The sequence below is a fragment of the Alosa alosa genome, chromosome 11 (genome assembly GCF_017589495.1).
Source record: "Alosa alosa isolate M-15738 ecotype Scorff River chromosome 11, AALO_Geno_1.1, whole genome shotgun sequence".
In the NCBI taxonomy this organism is placed as follows: Eukaryota; Metazoa; Chordata; class Actinopteri; order Clupeiformes; family Clupeidae; genus Alosa; species Alosa alosa.
The window spans coordinates 12,684,854-12,699,703 of NC_063199.1; the positions used below are offsets into that span (position 1 = coordinate 12,684,854).

The following is a 14,850-nucleotide window of genomic DNA, read 5'->3' on the forward strand; positions in this document are numbered from 1 at the left end:
AGAGCATAAGATGCTGAGCATCCTTGTTGAAAGGTGAAGAATATTATTTCTCACATTAACCTTGTGGCTTGTGCCCACTCCAGTATTCATGCGCTGATGCCCTGGGCTTTTCACTCATGCCCACCTCCTGCTCCAGTATGGGGACTCTTTTCGTGCCATTTCCCTGGCAGTGTATTCAGCTGTGTCTGTCTCCCACCATGCCCGAGGAGATCGTGAAGGAGAGGATATAATTAATAGAGGACTGACACGTCTGGCACATGCTCTGGTGCTGCGCCACCCAGACATGTTTGCGTCAGGGAGCAAACCTTCAGCTCATATCTGCTGGCCAACGCAGCCAGAGGGGAACCCAGCCCGAGGTGTCACTGTCCCAGTCAAGGTGCTCCCACAGGATACTGTATCAAAATAACACTGGCACTGACCAACACTGATGACCACTTGATGGACACGACGTGCCAGTATCTCTTTTTCCTTCTGCTCTGACCTTTAAGAGGGACAGAGTTAGGAGAACACGTAGCTCTTACCTGTCCCTGTGACTCAACTGAAGTGTCACAAGAAGAACTAGACACTGAAATAACCTCATTAAGATTAAAGGCTACATGAGTAATGACACGGATTACTGATAAGTTCCACAGTCCAGAACACCTGTGGAGAGACCTCTAAGGCAATGTTTCTTAACTGATGGGTCAGGACCCAAAAGCGGGTCGGATATTGTGGGTAAAGAAAAAAAATCGCCCTCTTTTAAGTGCTACCTTATCAGACCTAATATCGGACCTTATTTTGATAGACTTTATTCATATGTCAAGTCGTTGCCATTAGACATAGACAATGTTAATGTGACAGGTCATGTTAGACATCAGTTTAGTGATATACGCAAGTAGGCTACAACCCTGAATATTTGAAGTAGGATATGGATTCACTGAAATTGAGGACAAATTGGGACAGAAACCCCAGTGTGCAGTGAATTGCTGGCACATGAGAACATAAACCATCAAAACCAAAATGCCACATGGAAAATAAGCACCCCTGTTTAAAGCAAACCTGTCAAGTACTTTCAAAGGTGACAACAGGAGTTGAAGACTTCACAAATGTACGTACCGGTAATGCCAAACATCAGCATGTTCCAAACAAGTAGTTCTACAGGCACTTTGCATGTCTTAGCCTACTATGTAGCTCACCGCCCCCACAGCAACACCCCTTTGATCATGTCCAGGGCTCTGGTTTGATGGAGAATTGCTGACTGTGGCCATTAACAAAGTCCTGTCATCCATAAAGATGCTCTCCCATTGCTCTCAGACTGATGAGAATAATGTGTGCTCCACACTTACCTTCCTATCATTGGGCTCCACATTCTCTCCATCTATATCTCCCTGCAATGAACAGCACAGATCCCTTATTAATGTACATACCTTTTTGAGTGTGAATTTCAATAAGCGATACTAGTGCAAAGTGCTAATTTCTGTCATTATTGTCATTAAAAACGGGTTCTTATAAGCATGCAGTCTCTAATCACTCTCTAATGGACTAGACACAGGTACACACTTGGACACAATAGAATACACACTGCACTCTGAGAAAAATAATTTGTTGAAAATAAAACAACTTGTGTTGTTTTTAACACATCTCTATGTCCAGATAGGGACAACACAATTTGTGTTGTTTCTAACATATTGCTTTTGTTATTTGTTTATTAGAGTGTACATAGTATGTGTTGAAAATAAAACAACTTGTGTTGTTTTTAACACATGTCTATGTCCAGATAGGGACAACACAATTTGTGTTGTTTCTAACACATTTATTTTAAGATTGTGTGCCCTCAATCTCTTGTGAGGGCAGGTGCAGTCAGACAGAAAATACAGTAAAATCCCTGTGTGGACACTAAAAACAGCAGCGCAGTAGGGCTGGAGATGACATATTAACTGCGTCTGGGGGCACATGGTAGCACAGTTCCAGTGTGGGTCAGGCGACTGACTGTCACAGATACTCACATCATGTAAGGGATAGGCAGCCATGTAAACCCCACTCGCCAGCAGACTGGTTATCCCTGCGGGCAGAGAGAACACAAGGACATGAGTTAACCCCCTTTTAAATAGGTAAATGCCTTTGATTATTTAATGCTGTTGGCACATACTGCTTATTCTGCCTTGCCCTTTTTAGGGCATATTGAGTGGCACAGAGAATGTTGTGGGTGCTGGGGACAACCCAGAGGTGCATTTTTCAGAGCAGCACTTCGGGCAGAAAGCCTGAGTTTATGTTAATATTCCTGTGTTTAATATGCTCATTCCTCAGTGCTTTCATCCACTCACACACACACACACACACACACACACACACACACACACACACACACACACACACACACACACAGACACACATATACACACACACAAACACACTGGCATCTCTGCATAGACATACTCAAGGCAAAAATCTGACTTTGTCCATTCTGTTTCTTTTGGTGTAAAAGAAAAGATGAGCTCACCCATGCTATATTTGGCTTTAGTGCATTTGGTGCGTTTCAAGACTTCAAATACCTGAAGAAGTAGAAAAACAAATCCAATTGCTTACTTAATACATACTAGCAGACTGTCATATGAAAACCTCCAAGATAGAAAAACGATTAATCATACTTACTATTGAACTTCTAGTTTTACTATCAAAAAAGGAATCCTTGTCTGACAGGTCAAACCTATTGGTAGACAGAAGGATTTTTTAATGACACAGTTATACAATACACCATAGGGCATATTCATGTGGTTCCATACAACTTCAAAGTGTGTCTCTAGAAGGTCATGACTGATCCAGCAAACTAGTAGTGCTGATTCGTCTGAGTTGCTACATTATTCCAAACCCTCAACACTTTTAGCAATATATCCTGCTATAACCGTTCATACAACCATCCCAAATGTCTGTGCTGTTCTGTGATGTGTTGATGACCTTGAGTGTGGGGGGACTCACAGGTGCTGCTTTTCTCTGGAGAAGGGATACGAAAGGTGCTTGACTTTCTGGGCCCTGTTCTCCTCCACGTTGGGGTGGAGTGGGTCTGTGACTTTGTGGATAAACGTGTTGATCTTCTCCACGACACTACTGCTCTGCTTCACCTCATAAACCTGCACAGAGGAGCCCCCCGGCCCGGGCTTATTAGTCTCCATCTGGACTTTACAGGAGAGGGAGGCGTCAACTGACCGATTCATAGGTGGAGACACTTTTACCTTTTTAGTGGGCATCTTCAGCTTCATGAATTCTGCCTCTCGGCAAAGCACGTTCCAGGGAGCATGGATCTTCACAAAGCCCACGCCGTGAGTTTTTGTCTGTGGAATATAAGCAGCAGACACAAAGGATAATGCCAATCATCGCATAATTTACAGTGATGTCATAACTTTCATAGTTGATCACTCAGCAGTTTACTTTAAATAAGCTGTGAACGCTACTAGGTATAAACCTTGCCAGTTGAACTTCAACATGTTTTGATTTTGTAAAGAATTGTATCAACATTCCTCTCTCATTTTCTCCAAAGCTCTCTTTGAAACACATACTCACGGTGTGCTCCATCCTGAACTCACACTAAGCAAGAGGGAACTGTATGACTGCTGTGCGGGCATGAATGGGTTAACTACACAGATGCCAGTGCAGGACTAAACATTACACACACTTGGATCCCATGTGGTGAATGCTGCAGTAGGGCCAGTTTTGTCGGAGGGGCTCAAGTGTGTTTCTCTGGCCTGTGTTTCTTTAAATCAAGCGTAAATGACTCTGCAAATGTCAAACAAGGTCACTGATTTATGCCTCATGGTCGTCCCTCCACAGCTTGACCAACACCACCTCAAACAAAGATGAAGCTCTAGCAGAATTATGAAGGGAATGTTTAAGTAGCCTAAAATAACAAATACATGAGCCTTATCTCCAGTCATGAATAAGAGGCATGCATTTGGGGTGGGTGACAGTTCAGTAAACAGTGTGGGACAACAATAACAGATCCCTCCTCTTGAGTAAGCTCAATAAAAACTAAATCGGGCCACATTTCTTAGAAAAGAGAGAGAGAGAGAGAGAGAGAGAGAGAGAGAGAGGGGAAGGAAGTGGAAGAAAGCATGTAGACCATAGAAATACATGAATCCAAGTAGAACACATGTAGACCATTATAAAACACTAACAAGCAACAACTGTATTATCTTGGCAGGCCAGCTTCTTTATAAAACTTTTAATTAGAGTTTTGCGAGTGTAAACCATGTGTTTACAGCTGCTTTGTAAATATCTGTGGGCCCACAGGTCCTATGACCACACTACATATAAGCAGGAAGCATTCAATTTACAGACAGTTTCAATGACCCACATGCTACCACGTAATGTATCTCACAGACAACATCTGGAAATTGGCTCCAGATGTGAATTAGTCCCACTCAGAGGTGGAAAAGTCCAGCTTCAGAAGGTAAATGTCCAACCATGTACTGTATTGGCTCTTCCTGTTCACTTAACATAGGTGATCTCACCAATTAGCTGCTCTACCTGGCTGAATAGTTAATTAGGATCAGCTGGTTTAAGTGAAAAATTGGCACAGATACGTGGTGGGACTTTTACTTTCTGAAGCTGAACCTTCTTTACACAGATTAGTCTGTGTCAACAGATCCTAATGATCTATAATACACAGGGTGCCGGTTTTAATCAGTGCGCCTTTCATCACGGGCCCAGAGGAAGAGGGAGGCTGATAAAATACCTAAACATGGCTCCTTGGCTTCCGCTGAAAAGTCATCATAGCAGATTAGGTTGTGTTTCTCTCCCGGCAGAGAACACAAACACTCAGACAACGTGTGAGAAGCGAGACAGCATGGGGTCCAATGGCCACTGTGGAACTACTGGGAAAATGCCGGCTAATTAAGAGGTCAACCTCCCCAGCAAATGTCAGGCAGTGGGTCAGATTTGAATATTTGGGAGAGAAAGAGAAGCCCTTTCTCTGAGACTTTCACAGCCCGTCAGTTAAGACGAAAGAAAAGACAGAGTCACTGGTATGAGATCCAGTGGTATTTGGAAACACCTAATATTTGATCAAACGTACAAACCATGTGAGCAAATATATGTGGGTTATTAAATAATGTTGATAACACCACATCTATACACTGATAGGAATAATCTATGCCTATTGATAGGAACAATCTCTATGTAAAGATCCAATGCATGACAAACTTTGTCATGCATTGCATCTTCACATAGAGATTGGATAAGGGATACTGCACAAAGTGTAAAAAATATAGTTTTGACAGACGCTACAACTGGATTTTTTTTTTAATTTAAGTATGTGGGGCTTGGAAGATGCTGCATGTCTACTGCATCTAATAGTGCATGTTGCCTGTTTGTACTGCTTAGAAACTGTGGTGTGACGATGTTGTGGTGTGATCATCAGAGTAGCAGCTCATGACTTAAATGAAATCCCAGCTGGCCTTCTCTCAGAGCTCTGACCATGCTGCCCTCGCCCCCTGACTGGCAGGCCCATCCCCAGCGGTGTGATCTCGGAGGGTAAGAGATCCCTCATGACAGCTGTCATCTTGCCATGTTCAGCAGTTGGGACAGCTGATAGGCTTGTATAATTTTGCGGAGCACGCCACAACACCACTGGATGGGCTCCCACACCTCCGTCCTGATCAGAACCGACACTGTCAAGCTGAAAAGGCTGCTGCTGCTCATGCATAGCAGATTCATGGCGTCAGATGCATAGTCATCACACTGGCGGTTTGGAAAACACCAACCCGAAAAAAATCACCATTAGATCACCAATGTGGCTGAACAGGAGGAGGCAACAGGTTTTGCTAGATGTAAGCTAACCTTATGAATCACATTAAACAACTAAAGAAAATAATTTCTGCGATCTCCAAATACTCCGCTCCACAGTTTACATTCACAGAGGACAAAGCCCACCGCCTCACGGCAAACAAAAGAGAACACACCTGCCCCTTATATGCACTAACAACAGGTCAGTTTCAGCCTTTTGGTCACCTCCATTGGCAGTGCTGAGCAAAACCTTTTGTGGGCCTTTTTTTTTTTTACAGCAGAGGCACTCAGCTGCTAAACTAGCCAAGGTCAGCTAAAACACAAATGACCACTCTGATCCCCCAACTGGCCAGGTCAGACAAAAGCCATGACAGAGCCCTGCTGGTGCACAGGAATGCACTGCCTACCCTAAGGACAGATGACCCCCGTCACTTGGAGGTCAAAAATGGAGGGACATACAGATGGAAAGAGATATTGTTGGTGGACAGAAAGAAAGAGAGAAAGAGGTAGAGAAAGAGAGAGGGAGATGAAGAAAAAAACAAGTGAGAGACGAGGGAAGGAGGGAGAACTCACATCTTCATCGTTTTCCAGCTCCAGTCCCATCTCCCTCAGGTTGCACTCGAACTCCTCGCGGTGCAGGCGCTTGTCGTCCTCGTGGTAGTCCAGGCTGTGGTTGGCTGCTCCCCCCGCCTCAGGGTCTCCCTTGGCCGCCGGCGGCGACGGTGGCGGGGGGGGTGGTGGAGGCTGCGTCCGGCCGCGGCGCAGGCTGCGGGTGAAGGCGTTGTCGGTGAGGCGTGAGGAGCGGCGGGAGCGCGAGCTGCTGGGCTTCTTGATGTGGTACGTGAGGATGTAGTCCACGCGCCGCTGGCCGTCCTGGAAGTAGAGGCCGTGGCGGCATCTCGTGTTCTCCTCGGGGGTCAGGGAGTTCAGCAGCTGCGGCGCCAGCGGATGGATGGACATTAGAGAGGCTTGAGGTCAGTGTGTGTGCACGTGTGTGTGTGTGTGTGTGTGTGTGTGTGTGTGTGTGTAAAGTGATAGCTGCAGGTGTGTGTGTATGTGTGTGTGTGCATTTGCTGTGTATGTTTGTGTGAATGGGTGTGTGAGTGAGCATGTTCCTAGGTGTATGTATCCTTTCAGTTATGCTCATTGGTTGTGGTGGCCCTTTTACACAACGTGTCATCTTCACAGAACATAAAACAGTGTATTGTCAATTTAGGAAGAACAGAAGCACTGACCCTGTGAGCCATTGCCATTTTCATGACATCAGTAAATGTTTCAAGATCAATTCAGAAGTCAGTCTAAACATTAACCAAATTCACTGGCCCTTAATGAAAATGGGCATCTTTTCTTTAGCTGATTCCCTGATCTGATTCATTCATTCTGAATGATACTTTGCTCAAGCCGCTCATCTTCAACAGCCCAAATCTTAAAGGCTTAATTCTCAAACGCTTTGATGGCAGACACATGGATGAGAGAGCACTTTCAACAAATAATACATTTACAGACAACGACCATATCCGGGCTTAAAATACCTAACTTTCTCTAGGAAGCATAGCAGTGTCACAGAAGAGACACCCAGCTTCACTAGATAGGAAAGCAATTCAGAGAATGTCTATGTGTTACAACTGGCCCTGGCATGGGAATTTTTTATATTTATACAGTGCAAAAAGAACATAGCTGATAAGGTTTGACTTCGGAAGAAGTCCGAGGGAAGAACTATGCTCTGGATAAGCCAGCCCTGGCCCTGCATGGCCAAGTGCAAGTTTCAGCCCAGGTCATTCAGACAGCATACTTTAGATTGTGTTGTGTTATCAGTATTAAAAATATTGTCAGATATCCGCACAGATGAGCTCAAGTATTTTGATAGCTCTGGGCTGACTGATTAGCTATTTTAATAGCGATATGTAATTGGAGGGATACACATATGCACATTAACATTATTTTGGCCTAATTTGACATGTACTTTCCTTGTTTGATTTACTTGACTGCTAACATTAAAGACAGACTCCTCAAGCAGCAGAGGCAGCATGGCTGACAGGAGAGAGAGCGTGGCATGGCTACATTTCAGTGGAGGCTCTGATTTCATCTGGAGAAATAATAACAAGCCTAATCACAAGATGACTTGAGGTGGCGCCTGGGATGACCAATGAGCGAATGAAGTGCACTCTCTCTTCAAGTCAGTGTTTTCCCTGTCAGGAGTGCGTTCAATCAAAACTGTGACTTGAGTCTTTCAAATATACACCAGATTGGGAGGCAAATACTGAACTGCTGTTAGAACAGTAAAAAGCAGCATTTTAAAAGTCTTAGAGTTTTGCATGGCAAAAACAAATCGGCTCTAAGTTTATGAAATGTTTATATATAACTAAATAATATGGTTGTCTTAAAGTAATACAACTATAATTCATATCCCAGTCATTTCAGATTAACATTAGACTGCAAGTAAAAAGAACATCCAACCGAAGTTAAACTGACTGATGCTTGAGGCTCATGCTTTGCCAAGTCAGACACAGAGGTAAGTGGAGAGTTTGATCTTCTGAAAACTCAGCTTAATCTTTGTGCTGCACACACATTAACACAAGTGACCTGACAGTACACTCACGTCAAATTTGCCATGAAGAATTACATCCCTCAGGTAATGTCTAGGCTTTGGGTTTACACTCAGGTTCCCAGGGCTGTTGGCCGCTGTTCCTGCCATCTTCCCATTACTACCGGAGAGCTACGTCTGACTGCTGCCCCCTGAGCACAAGCCTCTTGCTTCGACCTCGCTACTTTCTCTCTCTCTCTCTCTCTCTCTCTCTCTCTCTCTCTCTCTCTCTCAGTGAAGCAAACCCAACGTCTAAGCCGCTAGACCTGCTTGTTACTTGAGAAGAGTCAGAGAAGCCAACAGCTAATATTAGATGAAACTATAAAGCCGTGCATTGCTTCAAGGTGCCCTATCTTTACGGGGGTCTTCTTCTGCCCGTGTGTCTTCCATGTTTTAGAAGGCGAATAACAAAAATAAATAGTGAGCATTGAAGGGCCAAAATAATTTTCAGGTTAAAGTTGAGATGCATTGCATGACTACAACAGCTACGGTGGCTTAAGAAAGAGGAACAGCTCCCACCTCACCGAAAGTGTGCTCCGTGAAAGCATGTCTGAGCAGGGCTGAGAAGAAGTGATACACTGATGGAAGTGATATCACATCGGGGGGATGGAGAGGAATTGGACTGACCCAGCACTGGGGTGCTCTGGGGCCAAACGGGGCATGGGAGTTGCAGGACACCTCCCAATACCTCTCTGGCTATACAAGTTCCTGCACACGGAGGTCCTGTTTGTCATAGTTACTGTTGATGTACTGTAACCATACTTATCATGTAGGTATGAATGCTAGCTATACAGTATATACTTTGTCAGTAAATACAATTTTTAATATGTACGTAAAAATTCACACTAAATAAATGGCTAACTTGAATGTGCATAGTTTACAGTAATCCTGTCTTTGGCTGTGTGTCTGTGTATGTGTGTGTGTGTGTGTGTGTGAGGGAGAGAGAGCGAGAGAGAGAGAGAGAGAGAAAGAAAGAAAGAAAGAAAGAAAGAAAGAAAGAAAGAAAGAAAGAGAGAGAAACTGGCAACAACTGCTGACAAACAGGGCATGACACCAGTAGCTACATAGTCTAGATTCTTACATAGAATGTAACTTGAGCTAAACAACAGAGAAAGTGTTCCCTAACACTCACTGCTAGATTACCTTTCAATGTACCACCAAGAGGCATGATATTAATATATGTCAAACTCTGACAAATTACATCATATATTCTTTCTTGACCACAGACCAATACACTTATTGTATAAAATATAGCCCTATGATTTGTATACCTATTCTATTTAGATGCACAAGCCTTGCTATGATTTTTGGCCTGGAATGAGATGCATTCATTTCAAATTTATTTTAAAATAGAAACAACTCCTATTATTGCACTGAAATTGTGTTACTGTTTTGAGGTGGCACAATAATTATTGTCCCTTATGGACTTTGAAGATGTGATACAAAGATAGGATATTTTAGTCCGCAAGCATGCATATTTATTTTAGAGTAGAATGCAATCTTGGTGCATTACATAACACTGGAAAAAAGTGTCTGCAGGCTGTTTATTTTTAGCTGGAGCGTTTTTTAAAAAATACACGTCTTACAAACAAAACAAAAGTGGCCTTGTAAACCACTGAGCGGTCCCAGTGGGAAACATGTGTCAGGCTGCTGGAGAGCAGGAAGATGGAGCACAGTTCACTTCTCAGTGGGAACATAAGGATGTGGCGAACGTCACCCCACGGCTCAAACACCCCACCTCCACCCCTCCACGGTGTGCTACCCAGAGTGCAACCTCAGCCACTCTCTACATGTTTGTCCACAGAATGGGCTAGCTTCTACTGACCACTCTGACACACCGCCTCACCCTGGCACACTGTCTCTGAGGCTAAGGACACAGTGGCACTGCCAAAGACTGCGCAGTGCTCTCAGTGTTGGGCCATTTCACCTGATGGAGCCGCTCCTGGGACACAGGTATGACCATTATTGATCATTATTGGTGCCAGCAAAGGTTCAGGCCCTGCCCTGGTAATTGCTTTACATTTGCAGGGACTACAGTAGTTGAATGGAAACATCTAAAGATCAAATAAATTGGGTTGGTCAGATCTGATTCAATATCTGCAGGAATAACAGACGCAATAAGGGATCCCCTGACTGATCTGGACAACAGGTGTGAAAAGAAAATATTTAAACCGTCTATTTTAATGTGTAGATTTCCCTCAAGGAAACTGATGAAATATAGAAACAGTTCTACAGTGGCAGTAACACCACAAAGTGAGCTATAAAAATGACATTGTAACATCCTTTGCAACTGTCGCTCAAGTGCAGTGGATATGTCCATTTAAATTAAACAGGGAACAAAACAGAGCACAACACGCATAGCAACGACACACACTATGCATAAATCCAGAGGTTGCATGCCTGGCAGGTTGGAAGTGTACACCCAGGACAATCGCTACAAACTTTCTAACTGTCAAGTTTTTTAATAAGTGTAAGCCCTTAACACACACTCCACATGCCACTACTGCATATGTGTTCCAGACTAAAAAAGATTACTTACAATGGCATCTGGCTGGACATATCCGATATCTTCGATGCCTTTGATATCGATGATATCCACCTCTTTGTCGCTGCTGGGGACAGGGCTGTACCTCTCATTCTTTTTCATGGCAGACGGCGAGTCCAGCTGAGGAACAGGACCTCCTAGACAATCGCGTGGGTCAGGGTCGTACCTGAGGGACGTGAGGAGGAGATGAAAAAGAGCAACAGAACATTGCACATTACTGGACGTCAAAAAATATTTTACAGGTCTGAGAAGGAGTCATTGACATATACAGATATAGCCGGACACAGCGGTAACTTTAGGCCTGTACGTCACTTTTGGAAAGGGCAGCATTGGTGTGTGCATGCCATGAATGGCCGTTTGTGGACAAGGTGGGGGTGTCCACAAACGGCCATTCATGGCATGACTGCAGCTCAGTCAGACATGCATAGTTTTCTTGCAAAAATAAAGTCCGGCAACAAACTTGAACTTTTAAATCGAAATTGTTTGCCGTGAGTGGCGCCCCTCTCAGTCCTCAGCAATCAGTGTTGAAATTTACGGTACTGGGTGAGGAGCCTCAAAAGCATGCCTTGAGGGCCACGTCAATCTGATTCTGAATCAAGTTACGGCACTTATACAAACGCAGTAGTGACAGTGACAGATGTGGACAAGCGAGCCATCACACAAATGATCTCTTACAGTGACATCCACCTCTCTTTGAAACCAGATAATTTAATGGTCATAGAAATATGTTGGAATATTTTATGGGGGAAAAATTTGCATTTACACACTAGAATCTTACATTAAGTGTAATATAAGTATACATTGTATAGTATAAGTACAAGTATATATACTCTTTTGATCACGTGAGGGAAATTTGGTCTCTGCAATCCCGACGCAGGGAGCTGCCTGCTACAGCGGCGTTTGGGGAGCAGTGAGGGGTTAGGTGCCTTGCTCAAGGGCACTTCAGCTGTTCCTACGGTTCGGGGTTAAGTCCGAAGCGCTAACCAGTAGGCCATGGCTGCCCCTCATAGTGTACAGTAAGGTAGGCCTACATTACTATATGTTATATCTGTAAGCTTTAGAAGCTATGACAGCATCTGATATAAAATTCATGAATAGGGATAAAGACATCTATGTTGCATGTAACACAAAGTTAAGACAGCTTTTCCTCTGATCCCATTTCATGATTTATTTTACAATCTATAAATATATATCTAAATCAAAATTGTAATTACATGCACTACTTAAAAAGTTGTTAGTGAGAAGCTTTCAAAATAAAGTGTAAATTCTGCGCCCCTCCTCAGCGCGGGCAGGGGTCTAGTGCAGGGGACATCTGAGAGTCTGCAGCTGAGCTCTGTTTATTTTTCGGCCTACTGCAGTATGTGAAATGCTCTTTTGACTCTGGTGAACCTCACCCGGATGCAGCTCTTCCTCTGCTCCGAGGTGCGGGGTGCAGGGGGGTATGTGCGTGCATCCTCACCGCCTCCAGTCGGCTGCCCAGCTGGACTCCATCAGTCCTCTGTCTCTGACTGGGGACCCACTTCTGTGCGGCTTTAATTCCCTTCTAGGTTTAAAACATTGGGCTTCCATCCAGTTGTTTGGCAGTTTAAATAAGCACGACCCGAGGATTAGAAGGAGTCTCCGTGGGAATCCATGGTAAAAAAAAACGTTTATGGGGGGAAGGGAAAAAAACCTCCTTGGGGCTAATATTAGAAGCGACTCTTTGGAATTTGAACACACAGCTTAAATCAATATGAAGACGTGGAGAAGCATGTCAAGGTGATGGGTGCTGCAAAGTGCAGCGCATGAATGGTGACAATCACGCACATTTTGTGTGAAACCAACAACACTCCAGCGTCACTACAGCAATGAAACTGTTCACAACAAGGGGAAAGTATGTCATGATGTCAATTGACACGTACTGTATGTCATTGATGCTTTTCAGACTAAATTCCCCTTTCGTGAAAAAGGGACTCAAAACATCTGCAAACCAATGCACGTCTGATACCTATAAACCTAACTGATGTCATGGGTATATAAATATTTATATTTGATGTGATGACAAAGTTACTTTTTCATATTTGTATGAATTTGCATCTGGCAACATTTGCATCTTGTATTTGCATATTACAACACTGTGCCACAAATTTACATCCATTGTTATTATGAGCACCTGAGTCTTTGTAAGTAATATATTGTCAATAATCCTATGAAAACTCTCATGTGTAAATGGTGTGCCCTACAGTATATATGTTGTGTTGTGTTGTATATTTCTGCACCACCACTTTCCTACCATATATGCTGTAATTGAATTTAAAACATGCATTTTGTGAAATGTTCCCACTGTGTGTGCAGTAAGGCTACTACAGTAGCCTGTATGTTTTTTTTTTATATATATAGTTAATATCATCTTCTATTTACACAAAAATCTGAGCTGATTTCTGGGAGAGCACACATAGCACACTACGTGACCTTCCAAGCAAGTCACTCAGCAGGCGAGTGACAAAGACAGGTGAGAAATTGGCAGCAGTGAAAACTCTGCTTCGAGTGTCACAACATGTTAGTCATACTGCCGGATTAGAGCACCTGTGCACACCCTGGGTTTCCCCAAGGTTCTATCCTTAAATCAAGTCCCTTTCAGAGACACAAGTGGATTGTCCCAAAACAATGTGAAGGCAACACTTTCCACTCAATAGTAAATTATTAGTTCTGACAACGAGTTATGAAGGATGCCAGACGAGCCACTGCCATGTCGTTCCAACGATCAGCTTTCCCTGAACGTATTTTTTTTTTATTTATGGGGATCCTACAGATCTATCAATAACTCGAGCAATATAGCCTAGCCCAAGACAGTCACCTCGGGGGTCGTCTACAATTCACAGATAAAAGCTATGTCCACCGCCAGTTTGACCAGACAACAGGTGTCAACTAAGGTGAATGTCACTTATAATATGCACTTTCGCGTTTAATACAATGAAAGAACAGTAATATGTGATTAATGCGACGTTTTCACCATAAAATAGGCTACTTTGACACACATTTAAACAACATAAAAGGAACATTTAAGGGACCCTGAAAAACAACAATATAATGTAGCCTAGACTACAGCAACAAAATAACTGCTATATCAAATCCTCTGCAAATTAGACTAGGCAAGACAAGTACATTTTGCATGGGCTAATTAATCTAGATGAAAACGTTGGTTTCGACGTCAGCCTAGACCTACTCTTGATCCAGTGGAGTTACACTGTCCACTTCTTGCTTTCAACGAATTTATATAAATGTGCTCTTTGCGTTTTTCAACCATTTCGTTAGCTAACGTGACTTTTTGTAACTTACCTCCGGTTCAGGAATGATGTCCAAACAGCTGGGGAAGCGCTACAGGTGATTTTTAATCCATGATGACTGACTAAACTGTACGTCTTCTGAGGACTATGCGCGTTCTTATCTGGACGCTGACAAAATAACCCTCCTTCCTGAAGGAGACGTATGATGAGGCAGAGCGAGGAGGAGAATGTGCATACTGACCTTCTTTACTCTCGATTTATTTATTTATTTCAGAGGGAAGGACATGGCTCGAGTAGCCCTAGATGCGTGATGAATTCGAAGTGACGTGAAAGACGCCGTCAGAGAAGACTGTCAACCGCAAACTTCCAAAGCAGTCCATTCACATTTCACCAAAATCCCCACTAGCAGTCCATACACAGACGAACAGACAGACATGTACATTGCTCAAAAAAATAAGGGAACACTTACAGTTTTCCACAATTGTTAAAACACATGTTTTGAAACCTTCCACCCTTTTCTCCATTCTCAAACTACATTCACAGAATGTCTGACAGTTAATTGCAGAATAAAACACTCGCCTGAAAAGTTTTACTTGTGCTCAGAACCAAACAGTGTCGGACTACCGATCCAGTGTATGATTGAAGTGTTCCCTTAATTTTTTTGAGCAGTATAGATAGATAGGTGGGCGGATACTTTA

General features: G+C 43.4%; 1 protein-coding gene across 6 annotated transcripts in view; it reads right to left on the minus strand.

Moving 5' to 3' along the window:
• LOC125303369 (anoctamin-1-like) overlaps nucleotides 1-14,368 on the minus strand; it is a 37,017-nt gene extending 22,649 nt beyond the window's left edge. For 5 of the 6 annotated variants that reach the window (XM_048257115.1, XM_048257112.1, XM_048257114.1 and 2 more), the window contains exons 1-9: nucleotides 14,205-14,368; nucleotides 10,881-11,052; nucleotides 6,331-6,690; nucleotides 3,210-3,308; nucleotides 2,956-3,107; nucleotides 2,632-2,686; nucleotides 2,480-2,531; nucleotides 1,986-2,041; nucleotides 1,326-1,367 (exon numbers count right to left, since the gene is read on the minus strand). In XM_048257115.1, coding sequence (XP_048113072.1) covers nucleotides 1,326-1,367; nucleotides 1,986-2,041; nucleotides 2,480-2,531; nucleotides 2,632-2,686; nucleotides 2,956-3,107; nucleotides 3,210-3,308; nucleotides 6,331-6,690; nucleotides 10,881-10,988 — 924 coding nt within the window. In that variant the 5' untranslated portion in view covers nucleotides 10,989-11,052; nucleotides 14,205-14,368. Of the gene's footprint in view, nucleotides 1-1,325; nucleotides 1,368-1,985; nucleotides 2,042-2,479; nucleotides 2,532-2,631; nucleotides 2,687-2,955; nucleotides 3,108-3,209; nucleotides 3,309-6,330; nucleotides 6,691-8,356; nucleotides 8,547-10,880; nucleotides 11,053-14,204 lie in introns of those variants that run through there. The other variant, XM_048257113.1, reaches the window with a different exon arrangement.
• Nucleotides 14,369-14,850: the final 482 nt, after the last annotated feature.